At 37.5% G+C, this 23,854-nt stretch overlaps 3 protein-coding genes across 3 annotated transcripts in view; 1 reads left to right on the top strand and 2 right to left on the bottom strand.

Moving 5' to 3' along the window:
- Nucleotides 1-23,854, top strand: part of LOC134751023 (DNA polymerase interacting tetratricopeptide repeat-containing, protein of 47 kDa) — a 160,508-nt gene that overhangs the window by 5,483 nt on the left and 131,171 nt on the right. The window lies entirely within an intron of this gene.
- Nucleotides 211-12,267, bottom strand: LOC134751017 (uncharacterized). The gene is made up of 10 exons (XM_063686336.1): nucleotides 12,171-12,267; nucleotides 7,171-7,341; nucleotides 6,661-6,738; nucleotides 5,664-5,796; nucleotides 5,187-5,418; nucleotides 4,167-4,356; nucleotides 3,147-3,246; nucleotides 2,629-2,742; nucleotides 1,161-1,282; nucleotides 211-442 (listed from the first exon to the last, which is right to left on the bottom strand). The coding sequence occupies exons 1-10, from the start codon at nucleotides 12,231-12,233 to the stop codon at nucleotides 287-289; spliced, it is 1,359 nt and encodes a 452-aa protein (XP_063542406.1). The 5' UTR covers nucleotides 12,234-12,267; the 3' UTR covers nucleotides 211-286.
- Nucleotides 14,322-23,194, bottom strand: LOC134750927 (vesicular inhibitory amino acid transporter). Its single transcript, XM_063686180.1, has 4 exons — nucleotides 22,808-23,194; nucleotides 19,881-20,037; nucleotides 19,167-19,296; nucleotides 14,322-18,393 (listed from the first exon to the last, which is right to left on the bottom strand). The coding sequence occupies exons 1-4, from the start codon at nucleotides 22,941-22,943 to the stop codon at nucleotides 17,209-17,211; spliced, it is 1,608 nt and encodes a 535-aa protein (XP_063542250.1). The 5' UTR covers nucleotides 22,944-23,194; the 3' UTR covers nucleotides 14,322-17,208.

Below are 23,854 nucleotides of genomic sequence, written 5' to 3'. Positions count from 1 at the left end.
TTCAAAAAAGGAGGAGGTACCTCCCTCCATTGAGGCTCCGTCCATTGAGGGTACCAGTACAAAATGTGTGTTTAAAATACAGAATAAAATTAAAATGTATTTTTCTTTAATTTATATTTAAAAAAGTAGATTAGTTACAGGGGTTAGAAGAAAACCAAGAAATGAAGATCATAGATGATAGATGTATATGTTTTTTATCGGAATCGAGAATTTTCGTAACTGAGAATTCTTTATTTATAACTTCTTTAGTTTATTCTATTTGATGCTTGATTTAAAAAGCCCTATTCTAGTCTAGATCGGCAAGTTCCTCCCGCTCGTAATCCTGTTGATGTGGATACACGACTGAACCGGGTGGCACGGCCGCCGCATTGTTGTCCATGTGTATTGAAGTGTACGGGTGGTGTGGCACGGCGCCCATCCATTGAGGATACCAGTATAGACCCTGTGGAAGCGAAATATTGAGTTACTGGAAATTTCAAAGGTGACTAAAATTAAATATTTTATAGACAAGGTTTATATTTAAAATTGTAGAGAGACAAGTCGTATAACATTTTTATAGAAAATGACTCATTTTCATTGTTCTGGAGTGTACTTCTGATCTTAAATTAGAAGCAGAAAAGCAATTATATTTAACGCGATTATGTAAACATCTCCCATAAACTTCAGTTATACAAAAGATGACAATCTTTTGTAAAACCTGTATAGGTACATTCTCACACTCATATACCTACCAATACCTACTCACTACTCATGATAGTCATAATCTTTATAGCAATATCATACCGAATTGTCTGATATCTCAGTGTCACAAAAGACAGCTGTCTCTTGTCAGTGATCTTATTTTGAAATCTACTAGATTTTTCCCGCGATTTCGTCTGCGTGAAATGGTGATGAATGTGAAGATGATAATTGATCGAAAACAGAAACTAAATTACGATAATAAAACTTGCCCATAAATTAAGTACTTTATAGGCTTTTTAACCCTTTTCTAAGCCGCACCTTTTTCCGAAAAATCCAAATATATTCCAATTAATCTAGCTTCGAAGTCACATTTCCCGAAAGTGCAGTCTAATTTGAACTTAAAATCGGAATGTTAAAGTTTAAATTCGATTAATCGTACTATGCCTGGAAAAGGGTCAACATCTGAAAATATACAGCACCTTGTTTCCCGCAGCGTTGCAAGTGAATCGGTCTTCGTGCATGTCCACAGGGTCCAGATAACTCTTGCCGGCGATAGACCCGTAGTTGGGCGGGTACATGAACAGGCAGCCTTCTAGGATATCTGAGACAACATCCAGATCTTAAGTAGGTAAGTGTCACTGAATAGATAGATGTTTGACGAAAGGTCTGGCCTAGTGGGTAGTGACCCTGCCTATGAAGCCGATGGTCCTGGGTTCGAATCCCGGTGAGGACATTTATATGTATGATGAGCACAGATATTTTTGTTCCTGAGTCTTGGGTGTTTTCTATTTATAAACTGAAATAAATGCCATATACTAAGAAAAACGCCTAATTTTTCCTCTGGGTTGAAAGGTCAGATGGCAGTCGCTTTCGTAAAAACTAGTGCCTACATCAATTCTTGGGATTGCTTGTCAAGCGGACCCTAGGTTCCCATGAGCCGTGGCAAAATGCCGGGATAACGCGAGGAAGAAGAGAGATAGAAATGTAGCGGTTTACCATGTAACTAGATAACTTAATGTTATTAAGACAGACTTATGAAGTAAGTCTTCGATTCGCATAACTCTTATAACGATCTCGGAATCGCACTGTTCAAATCTCGGGTTCTTTAAGTCTCGGAATTGACATACCATATCATATTGTAGTTGAAAGAAATCTCAGTTATAATTATACCTTTAGATCTGGATCAGATTGATCTGATTTATGGAAGAATAACATTTTCACCTCAGCAGCTCGAACAAGCCTACTTTCGTCACTCCCTGGAGTGAGGAAAGTGCGACTTTCCTCACTCCAGGGAGTGAAACAATGTAGCTTTTTAATTTAGTGAAGGCCATGAACTTCATACTTTTATTACATTTTTTTTATGGTACGGTACGGTACGGTACGGTACGTTCCGGTACGGTCCGGTCCGGTCCGGTCCGGTCCGGTCCGGTCCGGTCCGGTCCGGTCTCGTCTCGTATCGTATCGTATCGTACATACTATAATACTTTTTTTTTGTTTATTCTGTGTAATTCGAAATACATTTTAACCTTTAATATGTTCTCACTACTGAGGTGAAAAATTATGTGTGCAACACGAGAGCAAAGTTATTTTACATCTCGTGTTTTTGAGTCCCTCGCTACGCTCAAGATTCTACCTTAAAATCACTCGCTTCGCTCGTGATCCAATTATAGAATCTTTCGCTTTCTTGGGACTCAAAATAAACACTCGCAAGAAAAACCAACTTTCCTCTCTTGTTGCACAAATAACTATTTCAGTTCAGTTGAAACAAAACTCCGTATCATAAATATGAAACACTACGACAAATAGAAAATCATTACCTACTTATTTCCAGACTAGTAAAGATTTCGTTTCGTAAGCGTTGTTCTGTAGGTATAGTAAAAATACTGAATCGTTAGTTTTGATACCGCACGAAAGATGACGCTGGTAAATCGTACTTGGTCAACTTACACGGTACAGTGATATTCTCCGGCTCCTCGACTTCTGTGGGTTTGGTGGAGGCCTCCACGTAGGGGGGTACGGGGTCGATACCGCTTCCGGGGTCACCGGGGATCAGGAATGGACCTGAGGGATTTGTGAACATTTTATAGCATCGTCCATAATGTTAACTGACAATAAACCTTATTGTTAAGGATATACAGCCCTTCAAACGTCAATTTAGTGTTGTTATTAGTAATATCCGCAGTAGGTATTTATCAAGTAAGCAACACAGTAATCTTGACGGCGCACGACTTTTGAAGACATAATCACATCTTCGCATTGGATGAAGATTCGCACTCTGCTTCGGTGTGTGAGCGGAGTATCACCATAGTACGTTTTTGTACGTTTTACCTCCATGATGGTTTATGTACCTAATAGTTCCACTCGGGTGGTGGTTGTTGACGTAGACAAGCGGTGTCCCCGCGCGCTCCTTGGTGTAGTATGAGACGCCATTTTTATTGATAATGTACCTAACTTATTAGTTTTACCTCCATAATGGTTGGTATAGTTCCACTCGCAAACGTGGTGGTTGCAGACAAGGGGCGTCCCACGCTCTTTGGTGTAGTATGAGCCTCCATTTGGTATTGTCTGCAAGGCAAATTATACTTAGTTTAAATTGACTTGGAAAACGAGTTTATCATTTGGCACTTATTTAACACTTGGTGAATTAATTTAGTATGAATCGGAAAATAAATTTTGCCTTTCTGTTGCACTTACGTACGGATTTACAAGTTCAACAGAGAGGCAAAACATTGTTCGTGGTTCGCGGAAAGCCCTCTTATTTCCTTTGGAGTCGGATCCTACCGACTGCGCCAAATAGGGCGATATAAAAGACACGATTAGTCTTCTATGGCGGTTTATTCACAACTAAAACAGTAGTCAAACGCAAGCGCCATAATCACATATTTATTAACTTATTAGTCATGCCATAGAGAAAGAAGTAAGCATAGAGTGCTCACACCATTCATCAGTTTTGTTACCAAAACGACTATTATTTTCGTAGTCGACATTTGGCATCGAGTAGCGGAATTATCAGTATAGCTACTTGATACTAGATGTCCCGTGTGTCGCGACTGACGAAACGTGTATTGCTCAACAATTTACAACTAATATTACAAACAGAAGGACCCAGTTGAGAAAGAGGCTGGCTCAACTGGACTCGACTGGAAAGAGCTGGAAGTAGCCGCTCAAGATCGTGATAAATGGAGGATTCTTCTGCGAGCCCTATGTCCCTAATAAGGGATAACAGGAATACATCATCATCATCATTACAAACAGAAGGAGTTGAAAATAGAGTTCCGGTTAATCCAGTTATAATATTAGCTGAAAATTGTTGAGCATATTAGACTTTCCGTTCGTCGCGACATCTATTGTCGAGTGACTACTGATAATTCCGCTACTTGACACTAGATGTTGACTACGAAAATAATAGTACATCAGACCTACACTATAGGTACTACACTACATAATAGTTACAGGTTTTGGCTACACCTATACGAAAATCTTACCAGCAAAAAATCATGATGTCTATACCGCAGGCCCTGTACGTTGAAGTCCAGTATGAACGACCCAGACGCGATGATACAGGACGCTGCCGACAACGGCGGCAGCTTGTACATGACCAGACCGCATTTGACGATGGCTTTCGGGAGTGTGACTACGTCACGCTCTTTTTGAAGGATTTTCTTAAAGGGAAACCTGTTGGGAGAAAGAATTGGGTAAGTATTTCAGACTTCATAGCAAATCTTAGACAAGACAGGTCACTTTCGTTTGGGACAAAATTTAATTTCACCAGAAGGCCTACCAATTTTGTATTTACATGTCTATTGCTCTTGCATATTCGAGCGATAGAGTCCGATAACGAAAATTAGATTTTCGACGTTCTCGGTAGGATATCAGGGATTACGTTTGGGATTTTGGGCCTTGGTACTTATACTAAATTAGTAGATAACTATGTACTGAGGTAGGTATGTTTTATGCAAATTAAGACCAGTTATTTTGTGGCAAGATCCTCTAGCTCTACCAAAAAACTTTGATAGCGAAATGCAGCCAATCTATCAGCATTAATATTGACCATAGCACCAAAGATAGATCCTCCGTAATAGATGGATACAGTCTAAGGAAAAAACGTGCCCAAAAAATCAAGAAATTTTTATTCTCGTTCAGACGGCGCTACTAGCTTTGGCCTACTGTCGTATAGATAGCGTTGACGGTTTCGTTTGTTATTTAACAATTTTAACGCATATCAGTGAAAGCACATGGGTCAAAATCATAAAAATAATTAATGCAAATAAAAAAAATCATTTATCCATATTTGAAATACATTTTATCGTATTTTTATAAATATTTATTTTTAGTTTTAAAGTGTGTCGACAGATGGCAGTGAATTTACTGGGGTTACAAAATTTATTATGACAGTACCGCTCTATGGTTACTCTATGATAGCACCATTATATTAGTTGCTAAGTGAACAAGTTAAATCTTCGTAACCGATAGATGTCGGTAGTGCATAGTGGTTACAAATTTACCTAAAGATACAGATGCCGATGTGGCACTCAAGCCCATGCAAGAAGTTGTCAGTAGGAAACGTGATGCTCGGGTCGTCGATCAGGTAGTATTTCTGCTCATCGTGGTAGTGTAGAAAGCCAAGAAACACGAAGGAGCGATCTTTGCAAAATGGCGCCGGCCCGCGTCCCATGTTATAGATGTCACTGTATAGCTCTGATACGAATATGTACACGTTTTTGCCACAACGGTATTCTGTAAGGAGAATAAAGATTGAATAGAGAAATTGCAGCCCTAAAATTGAAATATAATATGTTTGCAATTAAATAATTAAAGATATAGACCTGTATTTTTTCCAAATTATCGTGTTAAATCGTTGGCCAGTTGGTATAGTAATTATTATTAAATAAACGACATGTTGTTCAATGAATAACATAATGTTTATTATTAATAGAGAATTAAAAAAAACATAGAAAACGTATATAAACGGATAACAGTACCTTGACTCAGGTAGAACTCCATAGGCACCGGGCCGCCCGAGTACGTCGCCTTTCTCTCCGCCGCTATGGAGTTGTGGTTCTCGTACATGCTCAGCATGTTGTCTATGACGTCGTCCAGGGTTATCAAAAGCACCTGTTAATAAATAACTGTAAATAAAGAAAATGAAACCCCCTACGCTATATGCCAATAAAATCAGTCATATTCCGAAAATGACTCACATCATTTTGGAAAAAAACTGATACTCTTCAAACTGCTGGATAATAATGCTGCGTCGGGGTTAAAAAAAGTAGAAACCTTGTAAAAAAACTTTAGGTGTAGACAAAGGTCAGATTGTTAATTAGGAAACGCAAAGTTCCGCAGGTAGATAAGGTAATTTAGGGTTACAACGATAGGGTAGTAATTCAAAGACCTTCTATCTCCAATTTTATCGCTCTTTCTATATTGGTCAGAGAGATATCCATTTGGATAGAGGGTGGAGATGATGATACTTGACAGAGATGATTATTTTTATAGCCGCTAGGAATAGAATAGAATAATATAATTTCATTTAATCAAGTAGGATTTTACAATCTCTTTTGAATCGTCAAAAGTACATTAAAACTAAATTAAAAAATCAATAACATCTTACAAAGTACAACAATTAAAATTTACTACCAATACAAATACATTTCATAATTCATTCATTTACTTATAGAAGGCCATGAATCTTTATCATTAATATACTTTTCGACTGTGTAATATGCCTTATGCAGTAGACCAGATTTAACATATTTTTTAAGTCCAGGAAATGGTAAATCTAGTGCCTCTTGGTAACTTATTATTAGAATTCATTTAATCAACACGTAAGTCTTGTCCTACAGTTATCCATGCGTATACAATTAAACATATTTTACAAACTATTGTGACCGTGTTCTACCAAACACCCTTAAAGGTTACACAAGCACGGTTTTTAAATTAAATACTTAGTGCATATAAATTTAGTACGTATTAACTTGCCTTTAATTCCTTCACATGTAGCTGAATGAAGCGACCCAGATGATCTGTGGCGACGTGCACATGCTCGTTGATTATGTACTAGAAATGGTTAATTTTATTATTATTTATTAAACAGTCAGGCAACAGAACCCTGAAGGAAATAAGGTCGTGAATCAAAACAGTCCCATCAGATTAGTAGAGCGTCTACAGCGCGTGGTTGTTTTATGTGATAAACGCGATGCATTTGACGCACATCATTTTACACCGGATAATCTAATTACCAAACATTGTTTTACGCGGTGATCGCAGCGGTAACCGCAGCGTGAGAAGCAGTGCGTTAAGCGCACGTATCTTCATAGTATGTGACGACGTCTTTTTCACTCTTATTGCGTAGACGTTTTTCGGTTACGGGTTCTGTTTTAGCCGAAATGGCAAAATCGCTACCCTACTATTCAGTATTTGTAAACTTTTTTGGTGACTTATATAGATCCACAGATTGAAAATCACCGGTCTATGGTATGGAGTCAGTACCTGATCTTCAGCAGTCTTGACCTTCATCATCTCCTCCTGATACAGCCACAGATTGTCCAACTTGTCCGTAGGGTCGTGGCCGTAGATTTCGAATGCGTCTATGATCATGGCCAGGGTGAGGTTCTCGCTTATGTCTTGACAGCAGGGGTGGTTGCGGATGTTGTATGGGATCTGGTGGAAAATAAAGGTTAGCTCCATCATGACACTCCTCTTTCCTACTTTTTTAGGGTTCCGTACCCAAAGGGTAAAAACGGGACCCTATTACTAAGACTTCGCTGTCCGTCTGTCTGTCACCAGGCTGTATCTCATGAACCGTGATAACTAGACAGTTGAAATTTTCACAGATGATGTATTTCTGTTGCCGCTATAACGACAAATACTAAAAAAAACCGGCCAAGTGCGAGTCCGACTCGCGTTCCAAGGGTTCCGTACATTAATTTAAACAAGGTATTTTTTATGTGAAATGTAAGTGAAATGTCTTTAAAAAACCCGTAAGGGTCGGATCAAAAACTAAGTAATTAAGTCCGACTCACGTTTGACTACCCATTTCTAATAGGTTTTCCTGTGATCTATAGGTAAAGAACTATTTTGTGTATTTTTTTCAAAATTTTAGACCCAGTAGTTTCGGAGATAAAAGGTAATTTTTGTATATTTTCTTGAATAACTTCTCGGATCTAAAATGTTTATCCTAAAATTATAAAAAATATATATTTGAGTTTCTCACAATGAGCTCTTTCATTTGATATGTAACACGATATAGTTTGAAAAACTTTATTCTTTAATTTTCCCATTTACCCCCCAAAAGTGGTCCCCATGATTAAATTTTATTTGTTTATGTTACATGTCCATCTTTGGGTCACAAACTTACATATGTATACCAAATTTCAACTTAATTGGTCCAGTAGTGTTGCGAACTCCTTTTTGATATGTGTCAAATATTTGAATTTATATTTTTTATGATTTTTACAATCAATGTCACTCTGAAATAAATGGCGAAACGTTTACTGCGTGTTTTCATTAGGGCTATATTTCTGGTAATTTCCAACATCTGGCGACCGTGTTTCAAAATGGAAATGTTACGAAAAGAAAGGAGTATAGCCAGGAGGCTCTTTACAACCGCGAGAAACGAAATAGAATCTCATTTAGAGTCAACCAATATCGACAATATCACCGCGGCCTTTAACAAGCTCCAGCTTCGAGCCGATTCCTTGTTCAACGTTGACCAACGTATAAAAGAACAATGGCTAAAAACGGACGAGATGACTGAAGATGAAATTTATGAAGATTGCATGACCAGCGATAAGTATCAAAGCGACTGGGAGCGTATAAAAGTAATGTACGACAACGTTTCCCGGAAGAACGAACGCAAGAGGAGGTCTCGCAAGTCTAGTGGCAGCGATGTGTCGAATAATACAGACAAATCTCAACCATGTTGTGAGAAGTCAGCATGCAGTTCTGCATGTCATTCAAGACGATTCCGTCTACCGAAATTTGAGTTACGGAAGTTCGACGGCAATACGAAAAATTGGATTGGTTTTGGGTGTCAATTTCAGAAAATCAACGACGACGAATCAATAGACGACGGAGATAAGTTTCAGTACCTATACCAGTGCACTGTTCCAGATACTCCAGCGCGAGAGATCGTCGAGAGCTTTCCGCCGTTGGGAGCTAACTATAAGAAGGCTCTTGAGCAATTGAAGTCCAGGTTTGCACGTGACGAAATGCTAATCGACATTTATGTGCGTGAACTGCTTAATATTGTATTAGCACAGGCAAAAGGTAATACTTCCTATAAATTAGGCCACTTAAACGATAAATTAAATACGCAATTACAAGCACTACAAAGCTTAGGTGTCACTATAGATAAATACGCTGCTTTACTTTTCCCTTTAGTTGAGTCCGCCTTGCCCGAATCTGTTTTACGAGCATGGCAAAGGTCACATGTACTCGAGGAGAAGAGCGACGATAATCTGAACCGGCTTATGCAGTTTCTGAAACGCGAAGTGGAGTCTGAGGAGCGGATCCAGCTCGCGCGCAGCGGTATAGCATCGGGTGACAGTTTGCATCTTAGCGTTTCTACTCAACCCACCGCGGCATGCTTGGTGTCAACGGAAGACGCAGGTAAGAAGATTTGTTGCGTTTGGTGTGAAAAGGCATCGCATAGCAGCTTCGAGTGCTACAAAGCTAACAAGATGTCGTACAAAGCTAGGAAGGATGTGCTAAATAAAAAAGGAGCATGCTTTATTTGTTTAAAAACGGGACATAATTCAAAAAGATGCAAAAATTTTACAAAATGCCTTTTCTGCTCCAAACGTCATTCTGTATTGATGTGCCCTGACATTGAAACGTCAAGTCAAACTGAAAATGAAAAAACTTCAAATGTTGGAACGTCAAACTTAAATAATAACGTAACTCAATATAAGGCTAGTACTACACTGTTGCAAACGTTTATGGCGAATATTATAAGCGATAAGAAATGTATACCGGTACGATGCTTTATTGATTCGGGCGCACAGAAGACTTATTTACGTCGCGATATAATAGAAAGTTTAAATTTGAAGCCTGTTGGCAAAGAAATCGTGTCGAATTGTCTTTTTGGCGGGATCGAAACTAAAAAGGAACTGTTTCATACCTATGAGTTCACTGTAGCAAGCTTGGATAAGAAGTTTCAATGTACAATGAACGCGCGAGACAAGTCTAAGCTCTGCGGGTACGTTCCTCGTTTAAATGTAGATCATGAGATGTTCAAAGAGTTACAGAAACATAATATCACACTGAGCGACGTCGGCGATGCGGCCTCACCTGATATCGGGCTGTTGATCGGCGCAGACCACGCAGGCGTGTTGCTCACGGAGAGTTTCGTGAAACTGAACAATAACCTCGTGGCAATAAAAACTAAATTTGGATAGACGCTTCAAGGACCTATCATGAACGCATGCAGTGTCTTAATGAACGTTATATTGGATAATGAATCCAACTTAAAAGTTGATGAACGAGAAGTTAACATAGAAACTAAGAAAGTAGTGCTCGCTAACAACACTGCATATTATAGTATTTTTCTACGAGTATTTACCCTTATTTACTTCTCTAAATACATTATAGATCTAGCCGGTGCTCTTTTTCTGCGGTCCGGAGGGACGATATGGAAAATTTTAGTCACGTGTTCAGTTTACCGAGCCGTGCATCTGATCAAATCACTGAAGACTGAAGTTTTACTCATGACCCTAAGAAGACTTATCGCAAGACGTGGAAGACTTGACACAATACACACGGATAATGATACTGACTTCCACGGAGCTTATATTAACCTTCTGAAGACTTTCAACGTGAGGAACATTAAGTGGGAATTCAGTCCTCCTGCAGCGCCATGGTGGGAGCGCTTCATACGCTCTATGAAGGACCTTATGAAACAAAACTTACCTTACCAGTGCAACCGTAATTCTCTCAGCAGACGCCGTGGGTATCTTCGTAAGTCGATAGAATATTTAAAAAGGTTCAGAAACGAGTACTACATGGAGATGCTCATACAGAAGGGCAAGGAGAGGGACTCGCATTTAAGGGTAGGTAATGTAGCTTTAATAGATACAGACTCCAAGCTTATTAAGTGGCCTTTAGGGAGGATTATAGGAACTTTTCCAGGCGAGATCTATGAATGTTGCGAACTCCTTTTTGATATGTGTCAAATATTTGAATTTATATTTTTTATGATTTTTACAATCAATGTCACTCTGAAATAAATGGCTAAACGTTTAGGGCGTGTTTTCATTCCGGCTATATCTCTAGTCATTTCCAACAAGTAGTTTCGGAGAATATAGGCTGTGACAGACGGACAGACAGACAGACAAATGCACGAGTGATCCTATAAGGGTTCCGTTTTTTTACCTTTTGAAGTACGGAACCCTAAAAGTACGGAACCCTTGGTGCGCGAGTCCGACTCGCACTTGGCCGGTTTTTTAAACTACGACGATGGTAAACAGTCTCATCTACGTGCCGCCTGATCCCTAGACCTTATATCATAGATGGGGGCGAGATACCTCTTGAATTGCAAGCGTCCAAAGCAGCCATACTCAACCTTTTTTAGGGTTCCGTATTCCGTACCAAAAGGAAAAAACGGAACCCTTATAGGATCACTATATTGTCCGTCCGTCTGTCTATCAAGACCCTTTATCTCGGGAACGCGTAGAGGTATCGTGTTGAAAATAAAACCATATACTCAGGTCTACAGCCCCCTGAAGCTGTGAAAAAATCAAACTTCTATGTTAACGTGAAAATAACGTAAAAAAAAGATACGGCCGTTTATGCCGCAAAAAAGGTATATTTCGAGCCTCAAGGGAATCAAATTTCAAAATTCATAGGGTACTTCCCGTTGACCTACAACAATGAAAGGCAAGTTATATCGTCTTATACTACAAGTAGACGGAAAAATCAGAAAACTATATATTTGTAAACCGATACTACGCACGTACGTAGCACATGCTACGTACGTTTCACACATGCCGTCCACAAAGACGGTTTTTCCTAAGTAGCACCGGGCCGCAAGATGAATTTGTTTAAAGGTGCCGTTCGGATGGCAAGGTTATGTATATGTATACCAGGATCACATGGCGGGCCACCTGAAAAAGCTCCGCAGGTTGAGTATGGTTAGTCCAAAGGCTACTGTGCCTGCTTAACATTATGCAGATTGTATACCCGTTTGCGAACGTGTAAGTAGCTATAAGATTCTTTACCAAAAAAACGGGATTCTAAAAATTGTCTCAGATTTTAAGGCAGCAGTTTCGTTTCACAAAATATTGCATTAGCAAGTCTCATTGCTCTTGGAACGCCCTTTCCAAACCGACCACCCCCTAATTCCCTCGATTTCTCCTAGTTACCATCATCAAATGATGACATTGACACCAATTGTGAAGTATCCAAGAAGTATCAATGATACCTGTCCAGACTGGCCCATTGGCCCATAGTCCCATAGTTGTTAGTCACAATGCAAAAAAAACAAATGTTACCGCCATCTCCATCCAGGTCAGCCATATTACCAGCAGCGCGCACGCGCGAATGCGAGCGTCCATTTTGCCCTCATCTTGAAGAAACTACTGCGCGCGAACATAAAATAATTGGCAATTATTTTACAGCCTTGACCATAACTTTTTATACGTAGATGTAAAATGTCCTTATTTATAATTATTTTAAAATACCTACGTATAATATTTGATTTAACCTTTGGTGTTTTTTATCTTGCCGGATTTTTTACCGACTTCAATAAGGAAGAGGTTTTCAATTTATGTCTTTGTTTTTAGGGTTCCGTACCCAAAGGGTAAAAACGGGACCCTATTACTAAGATTCCGCTGTCCGTCTGTCTGTCTGTCCGTCTGTCTGTCACCAGGCTGTATCTCATGAACCGTGATAGCTAGACAGTTGAAATATTCACAGATGATGTATTTCTGTTGCCGCTATAACAACAAATACTAAAAACTACGGTACGGAACCCTCGGTGCGCGAGTCCGACTCGCACTTTTCCGGTTTTTAGGGTTCCGTACCTCAAAAGGAAAAAACGGAACCCTTATAGGATCACTCGTGCGTCTGTCTGTCTGTCCGTCTGTCACAGCCTATTTTCTCCGAAACTACTGGACCAATTAAGTTGAATTTTGGTACACATATGTAAGTTTGTGACCAAAAGATGGACATGTAACGTAAACATATTAATTTTAAACACGGGGGCCACTTTTGGGGGGTAAATGAGAAAATTAAAAAATAAAGTTTGTCAAATTATATCGTGTTACATATCAAATGAAAGAGCTCATTGTGAGAATCTCAAATATATTTTTTTTTATAATTTTAAAATAAATAGTTTAGAAGTTATTCAAGAGAATAGGCAAAAAATGACCATTCCCCCCCATTATCTCCGAAACTACTGGGTCAAAAATTTTGAAAAAAATACACAAAATAGATCTTTACCTATAGATCATCGGAAAACCTATTAGAAATGTGCAGTCAAGCGTGAGTCGGACTTAATTACTTAGGTTTTGATCCGACCCCTACGGGTTTTTTAAAGACATTTCACATAAAAAATACATTGTTTAAATTGTGTAATATACGGAACCCTTGGAACGCGAGTCCGACTCGCACTTGGCCGGTTTTTTTAATATAATATATGCGCCGTTTCCCCCCGTTTTCGAAGACTTCTAGATCGATTTGGGAAATTATTTTATTTTATTTTTTGATACTAGCTATGTACCTATATAGGTACATGGTGTGGGTGTGGCCTGCAACAGGGGAAATATCACGTTTGTAATAATAGTATTTTATACAATCGTGATATAATAGAGAGCTTTTCAAAAGTTTCGTTGCCTAAGTGAGGTACGAGATTGAAAAGCTTTATTATATCACTATTGTATACAATACTTTTTCTACGAGTCATCTAAAACTTTTTTTTCCTATAAAACCTAAATATCTCAGTAGACAAAATAGTCGCGCGTTTATGTCTTTTCTATGGGAGCGCGGCGGCACGTGATTGGTCAAATTATTTATTGTTGAATACAGCGTATCGAAATATAATATTATAGTTGAGTTGGGAGTCCATACATGAAAAGGATGCAATTATAGTTTGGTATACGAAATCTTAATTCAACCATTACAGTCGACGAGTAGAAAAAGTACGTTTTTAATTTCCTTTTTTGTATGGACTGTTATATTTTTTTTGTAATGTATCTAATTCTAATTTAACATGCTTAATTTTAAGGATTTTCGGGGGAAATGAGAAAGAAAAAAACCGAAGTCGATTAACACTTTATATTTATATTCTTTAAAATACACATTTAGACTTGTAGATTTCATCACAATACATGTATTTAAGTATATTTATACAACATTATTGCACTTGGTTACATTTCTAAATATTCTTGAATTACCTAAAGCGTTGTGGTAACTGTGAACAAATTAAGTATAAGTACAAACGTTTTTTAACGAACTACAAAAAAGATGAGTATAAAATATATACCTACATAATACAGCTTTAATCTTCTGTTGTTTAAATAAATTTATAAATCTTTACCATAGTATCGTAAAGGTTATTCATTTTCGAAAATAAATTAGGAACAAGATATGTTTATAATTTCTCTTGTATGAATCGTCTCCTATGATTTAAATATATGCAGGTAAATTATATTATAAATAAAATAAGCAAAAGATTTTTATTACAACAAAAAAATAAAATCTATTATAACATCAATTTTTTTGTATAAAACAAAAATTCATATGACATTTCATAGAATTTTAGATATTATTGAAAAATCTTTGGATGATGTTTTAATTACAGTTAAATGCAAACTTAAATTACCTATAAAAATAATGATACGACGTATTTAACTTGTTATTTGTTCAGAAGGATAAAAGTGCTCGAGTATTTATGGAAATTACGAATAACCAATTAACCCTCCTCACTGGCCACTACTGCCTTGCTTTTCAAAGTTATAAGGGGCCTATTCAATGGGTATTTACCCTTTATAGGGCACACTTAGATATTATACGGCAAAAATGACCATCATCATCTTTATGGTTTTTTGACTAAATACTACACAAAAATTCAAATCGTCGTATTGATGCAGGTACCTGCATGCATTAGATACGTTGTAACTGCACATGGTAGGGCAAGTTCAATAGAATATGAGTATCATAATGAATATAATGATGGTCAGGTGTCAAAGTGGTTGGTGGCCCCTTTAGGGTATCACCGCATTTTCCAACATCAAATCGGTGTGGTGGTCGTTGTCATCCGTCGAACCGAATGAAGTATTCATCGCTGTTACGGCATGGATATAAGGTATTTTTTGACCGATTTAAACCGTCGATAAATGCTGTGACACCCTTAAAATACCAACCCAACCTTTGGATAAAACCGATGACTGCTATTGCTGCTTTCATCACGGTTATCAACGCTATGTATGTATATCTTTTAAGTCTAGCATCGCAGAATGCGTGTCTAGGCTAGAGACAAGCAACCTTATTCTATTTAGTTATTTATACAAAACGCCAATTTGGAAGCCCTTGGGTTTAATTTTAGGTAAACAGATTGCTTTAATATCTGTTGTGTATTAAAATATCATTGATTTTTCATTATTTTATTGTCTATGTTCTAAAATATAATGAAACTACTCTAAATGTTCAGTAGGCAGTAGGTAGCTAAACATACAAGGTCTCGCCTGCAGTATACATAATACAAGGTCTCGCATGCAACACAAAACTACCTAGTTATAATTTCTCTTTCAACTTTTCTTTATATCGTGTATAAATCAAAATCGATAGATGTGTTTCGGTCAGGCAATAGATTAATAACACGACTTTTGTAGAAAGTTGAAACACAATATTATGTATTTCTATAATACCTAACTATCTGTCCACCTAAAATTGTATTAAGATTTTTCACATACCTCCTCCATTCAAAGTACATAGGTATATAACGTAGCTAACATGTATAATAATTATATTTTCTATAATATAATCAACAACAGTTACTTATAATGGTATGTTGTCATTGGAAGACACGTTACATAATTAAAATTAATAAATTGTATACGTAGCGTTTTTTTAAATCCATTCCAATTTAAATTTGTGTATAATAATATAATGTATAATGTAAATGTGTTTTCTATAATTGATTAAAACTAATCTTTTAAAATAACACTAGGTACCAGTAATAGTGCATTCTTAAAAATAAATCTGGGTATATACCTACTATGTTATTTTTACAAACGTTTGGTTTCGTTTCTGAGATATCTCGAATAAAATGTTCATATATATTTTGTCTGTTCTCATGATTCACTAATATATATTTCGAAATCATAATAGTATTTATATGTTTTTATGTAATAGGTAGTTTACTAATGTAGTTTTATAAGTGTCTTGTAACTAACAATTTATGGATCTCAGCTATCTAAAAATAAATAATTTATTTATTTTTTTATTTTATTTATTTATAATATCAGTAAGGTTTGACACCTTGTATATTTTTGGACAGTGCTCAAAGGTGGACCTATAATCACATCGTTTAGAATGTAAAATGGCCCAAAATGGTCCCGCCAGAAGATCAGCGCTGACTTTCGGGTCAGCATTATGCCGAAGCGAGACCATTTTCGTGGTAAACTTCAACTCCTACCTATTTTATAAATTCCTATAGTTTTAGTTATACTTTTGTATGTAATTTTAGTTTTAAGTTTATCACGAATAAAAAAACATTTGATTCTGATTCTGATTCTGAAAATGTATAAAATTAAATATTAGACTTTCAGATTCAAGTATTGTCGTTGATAATACATTTATGTAAATTTACGTTAATTTACTAGCTGATTCATCTTATTTATTACTAGGAATATACCCATAAATAGGTAGGTATTTCAGTGCCGTGGAGTTCTTTCGTTAATTTCGGTAAATACCGTTTGTTGAATTATGTCTTTAATTCTAATTATATATTGTATAAATGCTGTGAACTTAGTTGTTTTTGGCATTTGGTTCCAAGATATCTCAGTACGTGTATGAAATCGGCGAGAATTCTACGTTTACCTTTTGGCTGCTAGATAAGGAATTCTTGAAGCCAATAAAAATTAGGTAGTACAGTTCCGAAGTCGTTTTAAATATTATCAATATAATTATGTATAATAATATTAATCTGCCTCAAATATCATATAAGCAATTATCAGCTAGTCAGTTTACCAATAATTGGAAGACTTCGTTGTTAAATAACATCGAAATTCAAGCATTTTGGAAGACATTGGATTAGTTAAATATTAACTTCTATTACTTTAATTCCTAACCTTTTAACCATATAATTAATTGGAAGACAACGTGAACAACTTTTGATTACATAAAAATTAGCTTTGCATTCTTAAACACTAAACAGATCTAGAATACAAACATTATCCATCACATCTCTAAATGATTACTCGTTTAAACATTATGAATTATGAACCTTTTCTGCGACAAAACCGTATTTACGAAGTCTGCGATTATCTAAAAATAGTTCAACAATTATCTAAAACTACTTACTCAAAATTAGAACGGAAGACCGATCTGGAAAGCCTTAATCAAAGCTGAACCTGAGTCGTACATGCCGATAACTCCAAAAAGAACTCCTAAACATATGATGAAGTAGTTGTAGGCAACGGTCTGGCTATCCAGGTATGGGCCTTTCAGTTTCAAGTGGAAATAAGCCGGCCATATGAAGCTCAACATCGTACCAGTGAAGCTTCCAATAAAGCCCATCAGAATAGCGAAGTGTGGAATGAATATCGCCATCAAGACTGTGAACATCACAACACCCAGCCGCCAAGCGAGCCCCCACACTTTTAACTCTCCATCCAAAGCGTAAATCACAGGGAAAAGTGTCTTAGGCTTACCCCTAAACAGTGCACGTTCCAACAGATCGCAGGCAGCATAGTACGGTAATGGGTAACTTAGAACGGCTTTGACCACTAGGAAAAAGTTTACAAGTCCCTTAAATCCAGAAGAGCGGAGATTGTTAGTTATAACCTGTTGAGTATCGTTTTGGAAAGTCAGGAAGCACACGTATCCGAACACGGACTTGAAAGCGGCAGCCGCGATGTGTGACCACTTCAACATCCACTCAAACTTGCCCGGATCTTCCATGTTGCCTTCTAGAGTAGGGAGGAATATCTGAGATGTGTAAGAGAACACGATCACACCCAGACTTATCGGGAAGTTCTCAAAATCTAGACTCCATTTGACTTTACCCCAGCCCCAATCTCCGATGTACAAGACACAGTACCCAAGCACAATAGCGTTGATAATTAAGTGGCTCATGGTACACCAGAATGACAGCATACTGACGCTTTGAAGAGATTTCAAGAAACCCAAAGGTAAAAGGAAGATGCCAGTGAGCATCATCCAAGATCGAGTGTCGATGGAGCCATCAGGGAAGGTTCCTATCATCAAATCGCCGCAGACAACGACGTACAGAATGCAGGTCATGACAAGTTCAATAATTTGAGCAATGTTAACGATCCTAGCACCATATTTGCGGCCGAAGCACTCCTTGGCGATGCCGACGTAGGAGTCGCGGACGCGGACGCGTCGTCCCGTGGCCGGGTCGTCTTCGTACAGGCACTCAACGAGGATGCGGCCAGTGTAGCAGCAGATGTGGGCGATGCCGATCATGGCCGCGATGGCCCAGTAGCCGCCTTGGAGAACGGCAAACGGTAGGGATACTACGAACATGCCCTGTGGAAGAAAATAACAATATTAAGTTGGTGTCAATCAGGTCGCTACAAAAGATCTCGGTAATTTGTTTTTCGTGATTAACTTCATTTAAAGAAAGTAAGAAATGTCTACGTTTATTAAAGCTGCAAATTATTCGACAGACCTATTTTCGCGAACTCATTATATGTTCGCGAGTTCAGAGTACCATTTGTCTGTTCTTGCTTTCGAAAAAAAAAATACAATTTTAACTTATTTTAATAATGTTTGTCTGAGTAGATAGTTGTTCCAGTCTATACTTTGTTCCAGAGTTTAAAATTGTCCACTTTATTAAATCACCCAAGTGTTCAATAATATATAGTATCATAAAAGTCCAGGCTGGAACTTTGATGATGATCAGCAATAAAGACAAATTCTGGCAGTGTTTAGTGTGAGTAGATACAGATCCAATAAAGGATAATTTGAAACCCAAACAATAAAAATCAGGAAATATAGTCTTCAACATATATCATTTCCAGACCTACAGCTTGTTGATTTCGAGGAGCGAAGAAAAGTAGACCTTGACAATAAGCGAGATGCCCTGAAGGCCCTGAAGGCAGTAGGTAGTCCCTACAGCCTTAACCTATCACTACGTAGACGGAGTCTTCTCATGTCCTCAGTGCAGAAAAGTACTGCAGACGAAGATTGGCTACTGCAGTCACATGCGGGCGGACCAGCTTAATTCCTACACCTAAGGAATATAATGCAGTCGCTGTGATCGAATTCGGCTAGGATAAAAGACAGAGAGAGGGAGATACCTGAATAGCGTTGGTGACGTTCCAGGCAGCTTGGAACTCGTTGATCTTGCAACCCGGCTTGCCACCGCCTTCTTCAAAACCACCCTCTTCTGATGAAGCATAAAAGTCAACGCTCTGCATACTTTGAGTCCTGAAATTATCAAATTATCAATTTTGTAAGTATACCTAAGGTACTGCTGTAGAAGTCGTTAAACTCCCCATACGGGCTGTTAACATTGTTACAAGACTTGTAGTTGTTGTCCCCAATCCCCATTTGGGAATGTTTGCCATTTTTACTACGTATCAGGAAAACACTGCTAGGAGCTAAGACGTAGCAACTAGAAAAATAGCGTTTTAACGCATTGCACGACAATTATCGTTTTAATATAGATGGCGCTTTTGTAACAAGAGGGCCACGATCAGGTATCCGCTTCCTTTTCGAGGGTTGGACTAGGTAGCCTGTCAAAACTTTTAGCCTAAAGCTATCATGTTAACAAAGCTATCTTCATCTTTCTCGATACGGTAATATAGTAACTAAAATACAAGTGTTAAGGAGAGACTCCTTAGACTTAAAGATTCAATGCCGCTTCTGAGTTTGTGATCGTCGACGATTTGTACAGCGCGCCTTTGGACTGAGTCGAAGGGTCCAAGCTGGCATCCAGGTGCTCCTGCCCAAAGGTGACAGTAGTAGGTTCTGACTTGCGACAAAGAGTGTGGGTGAGAGAAGATATATACCTTGGTGCCTCCTGTTGCGGGTAGGTGTTCTGATAGCTGGTGAATGAGTCCTCAGCCTGCAGTTCTCCGCTGAGAAACGGATTGGTAGGATTCGTCGATTGATACGACGGCGATGTAGTTTCATTCATTGTTGATAGCTCGCAGCTTTCGCCCATATCTGGTAATACAACAAATGTTCATTATAAGAAGAAACAGGTGTTGTCCCTTTAAAAAAAAAAATCTGTGTGTAGGAGGCATAACTAGCCCATGCGCGAATTTCTGGGATTAGATAGCCAAACCGAGATTTTAAACGAGCTTCTTTAAAATCAAATCAAATGAAAATACATTTATATCATTTTACCAGAAGTCCATACATGTTAAAATAAAATAACAATTAAATTCAAATTTCTTTGTAGTTTTAAATGTATGTAAAATGTATAATTTTGGTGCAATAAAGAATATTTACTTACTTACTTACTTACAATTTAAAATAGCACAATAATAATTATTCGAACAACATCAATTCACAAAAATTAAAATGAATGTATTAAAACAGCCACCAAAACAAAAATTTAAATCGCAGTCATTACATTAATTAAACTATTTAGTGTCTACTTACTGTCTTTGTATATGACAGTAATGTTACACATCTTTTCAGCAATGACTTTAAGATGCAACCGGGAAAACTAAAGAAGAGGATGGAAATAGCATAATGCCTACAAGTTAATGCAGGTCAAAATTACGTCGGTCGCACTATAAATAATAGCCCTCATTTACCAGTCGGCTAAAAAAATAAAAACAATGTGAAGTAATTAAATTACATAATTAAGCATGTTTTAATATGAATCTGAAAAACAGTAGTTCTACCGACTGCGCCAGTATAGGTACAGCACACACACTTAAATAACCTTCGGTATACATTTATACCTTTAGCTACACCACCTACACCATGTCATAAGCCCTCTGATGATGCGTTTAAATACTGTAAATTACGACCACCATAAAGATTAAACTGTTTTGTTGCAACAAATTTGACTAAGATGCAACCGGGAAAACTCTAACTAAACTTAAGAGAGGTATGGGCACTGCGAATGACATCTCGCTTTGTGTGGTAGGGCACAGGACAGCGGATGTCATTCCAGATCTAGAGCAGAGCCCAACTGGGGAAGTACCTCCACCTTACAGAAAACCGCAGCCAAATAACACTAGACCCTACTCATAGTGTTGTGTTCCTGCCGGTGAGTAAGGTTGCCAGAGCTCAACGAGGGAGAGGAGTGTTAGGGTCGGCAACGCGCATGTAACTTCTCTGGAGTTGCAGGCGTACATAGGCTACGGAGACTGCTAAAAAAACTCTAGGAAGAAAAGGATGGAAATAACAAACACCTACAAGTTAATGCAGGCCAAAATTACGTCTTCGCACTATGTATACTTACTTAAGGCATTCAGCGTTTCGAAAGTTAAGGGACGTTTTTGCATAATACCGGGTGTTTCCTGTAACAGGAGCAATAAGTTAAGCTGTAGGCTGTACTCCTCAAACTGACCAACATTAGTTCAGCAACTTTTAAAAAAAACCTTGTGTTTTGATTTTTATTACACTTTAAAGTTTATTCTAAGACGCAATGTATTGCAAAATTTGTTATGTTTAAAGGGTGACAAGCAACGTCAAACACACAGATGGCAGCGTACATTGAAAATAATATTTAATTAGTATGAAAAAGGTATAATCTAAAAATTTCATAGTTTTAAAAAGTTGCTGAACAAATGTTGGTCAGTTTGAGGCGCACAGCCTCCATTTTAATTTATTGCTCCTGTTACAGGAAACACCGTGTATAAGACGTCTCCTATTTAATTACGCTATATTTTAATCAAACATGTAGATATCTAATACCTAAGGAATCTAATATCTAGTACCTAAATGCAATCATCTATACAGGGTAGGCATTCCTGCCTGATTAAAAATATCGTGAATCGTCGGATAAAAAGGCTCTTATTATAATGAATTTTTGGACGATTTTCATCTGACATACGAATATGTATTACACGAATACACCTTATATCAATTATCAACATAGATTGGATTTGGATATTTCAACTTGCTTACTACTTCTCGAAACCAAATATCTAATAAAAAATCATTTAGTAGTTTTTTGTTAATAAAGCTTTGGGTCCGCTATTGTACATAATACTTAATGACGTTGTATGACATTCGATTGATTAAGATGAATTTGACTTGATTTATTAATTAATTAAACAAGGAATACCTATTTCGTAACTTAAGCGCTTGTCGCCTCTACGTTACATAATATTTCTTACTCGTATTAAGCTGAACTTGATTACGGTTAATATCATTTGGTTTACTCGGGCTCACGTAGTATAAGTACAAATATGCTGTGTCTTATGTATCTTTAGGTCGCTTCACGAATGATATTCGAAAATTTTGACAGTTCATTACAAATCTCGCTCTAACTTTCATCGATAAGGGCTGGCATGATGTTTATTAACTTTTATTAACAATTACTTTAAGATTTAATGAGTACTCCCTGGATATTAAAGTACTAAGTAGCTTACTAAACTTTGGTTCCGCGGGCATATTTTTAGCTAGCTCAGAATAAAGCACAAATAAATGCCATTACCAGGATTCGAACCCGGGCATCCAGCTTTTCAAGCAAGGCCACAACTCACTTATGTTGTTCGTTACCTATCAAGAGCAAAATGGGACTGTGCAGTAAATACTAATCGAAACATTAAATAAATATCCTAAAACTGTTCTTTCTGTCCGTCTTGTACATTTGTCCATGCTTTTTTAATGGACAATTAGGACAAATTATTTTCTCTCCAGGGAAAAATGGACGGTTTTATGGTAATTAAGTCGATAATGTCACTACCAACAAATTGCAACGACAAATTGGTACCTAATCAGATTGCTTTATCTTATATCAAAATCATACCTTGATTAGCGAATCTAACGGCCTGCGGTGGACGCGGCGGTGGTCCAGCTTTATCAGGCATCTGCTGCCTCACCGTCTGCATTGCCACCTCCAACGCATTCTTGATCGGGGGCAACTTAAACCGACCCAAATTCATCTTGGCTAACTTGGAAGACTGATCAACACTTATATTTTACACTTAATCTAATGGAAGACTTCTTTACTACTCTAACTCTAAGTTTATCCTACCCCGACCGAACGGCCATTTTAGAATTTTCGAACGTTCATTCTTAAACACACTTTACGTTGCCTTCTTAATTCTAACACTTTTATAAATCACTGTGTTTTGTTTTTTTGGGGGTTTTTAAAGGGTTTAGGGTTATTTTTGATTGGGTTTAATCATTTTTTAGGTATTTTACGTGGGTTTAGGCCGCTCGGCAAAGATACTAGGGGCGGAGACTGCGCGATGCTGCGCGCTGGACCGATCGATATCTGCACGTTTTAGGGTGAGATTTAAAAATAACTACACGATTTTGCACTTTATCTCTTTAGACATACGTTTCAGTGTGTAGATATTAATAAACGTGCCTGCACCCGGATTTGAGGGAAAAAGTCAACGTAGTATTAAGCTGACATGCATATACTTGTGCCGTTTTTCTTATGAAGCGAAGGCGTACGTGTGAATTGTGTGATACTCATTGCCTAATGATTTTGCGATTGTTTTCTTGATAGAGCGAATAGGTACAATTGATGTTCAGAAATAAGATTTTTGTCATTAATTTTATTTTTGATAGGTACTAGCTTTTAATCGCTGACTGTACTTTTCTTGCAACAGGCAACTAATATTCATCAAGACAATTCTAACAAACCCAAACGCAATTAGATTGCGTTGTTTTATCACAGAATTCCTATGGCTACCTCCTGTGTCCATCATCAGATGTGTTCGATGCCATAATATTGCATTGTCACCCAACTTACAGTGAAGTTTCAGCTCAATCGAATAGGTAATAAGAAGTGGGTTGACAACTTGCAACACCGAACATACATACATTGCAAATTAAATAAAAG

The sequence above is a fragment of the Cydia strobilella genome, chromosome 21 (genome assembly GCF_947568885.1).
Source record: "Cydia strobilella chromosome 21, ilCydStro3.1, whole genome shotgun sequence".
NCBI lineage: Eukaryota > Metazoa > Arthropoda > Insecta > Lepidoptera > Tortricidae > Cydia > Cydia strobilella.
This window is presented reverse-complemented; position numbering and strand designations above follow the sequence as displayed.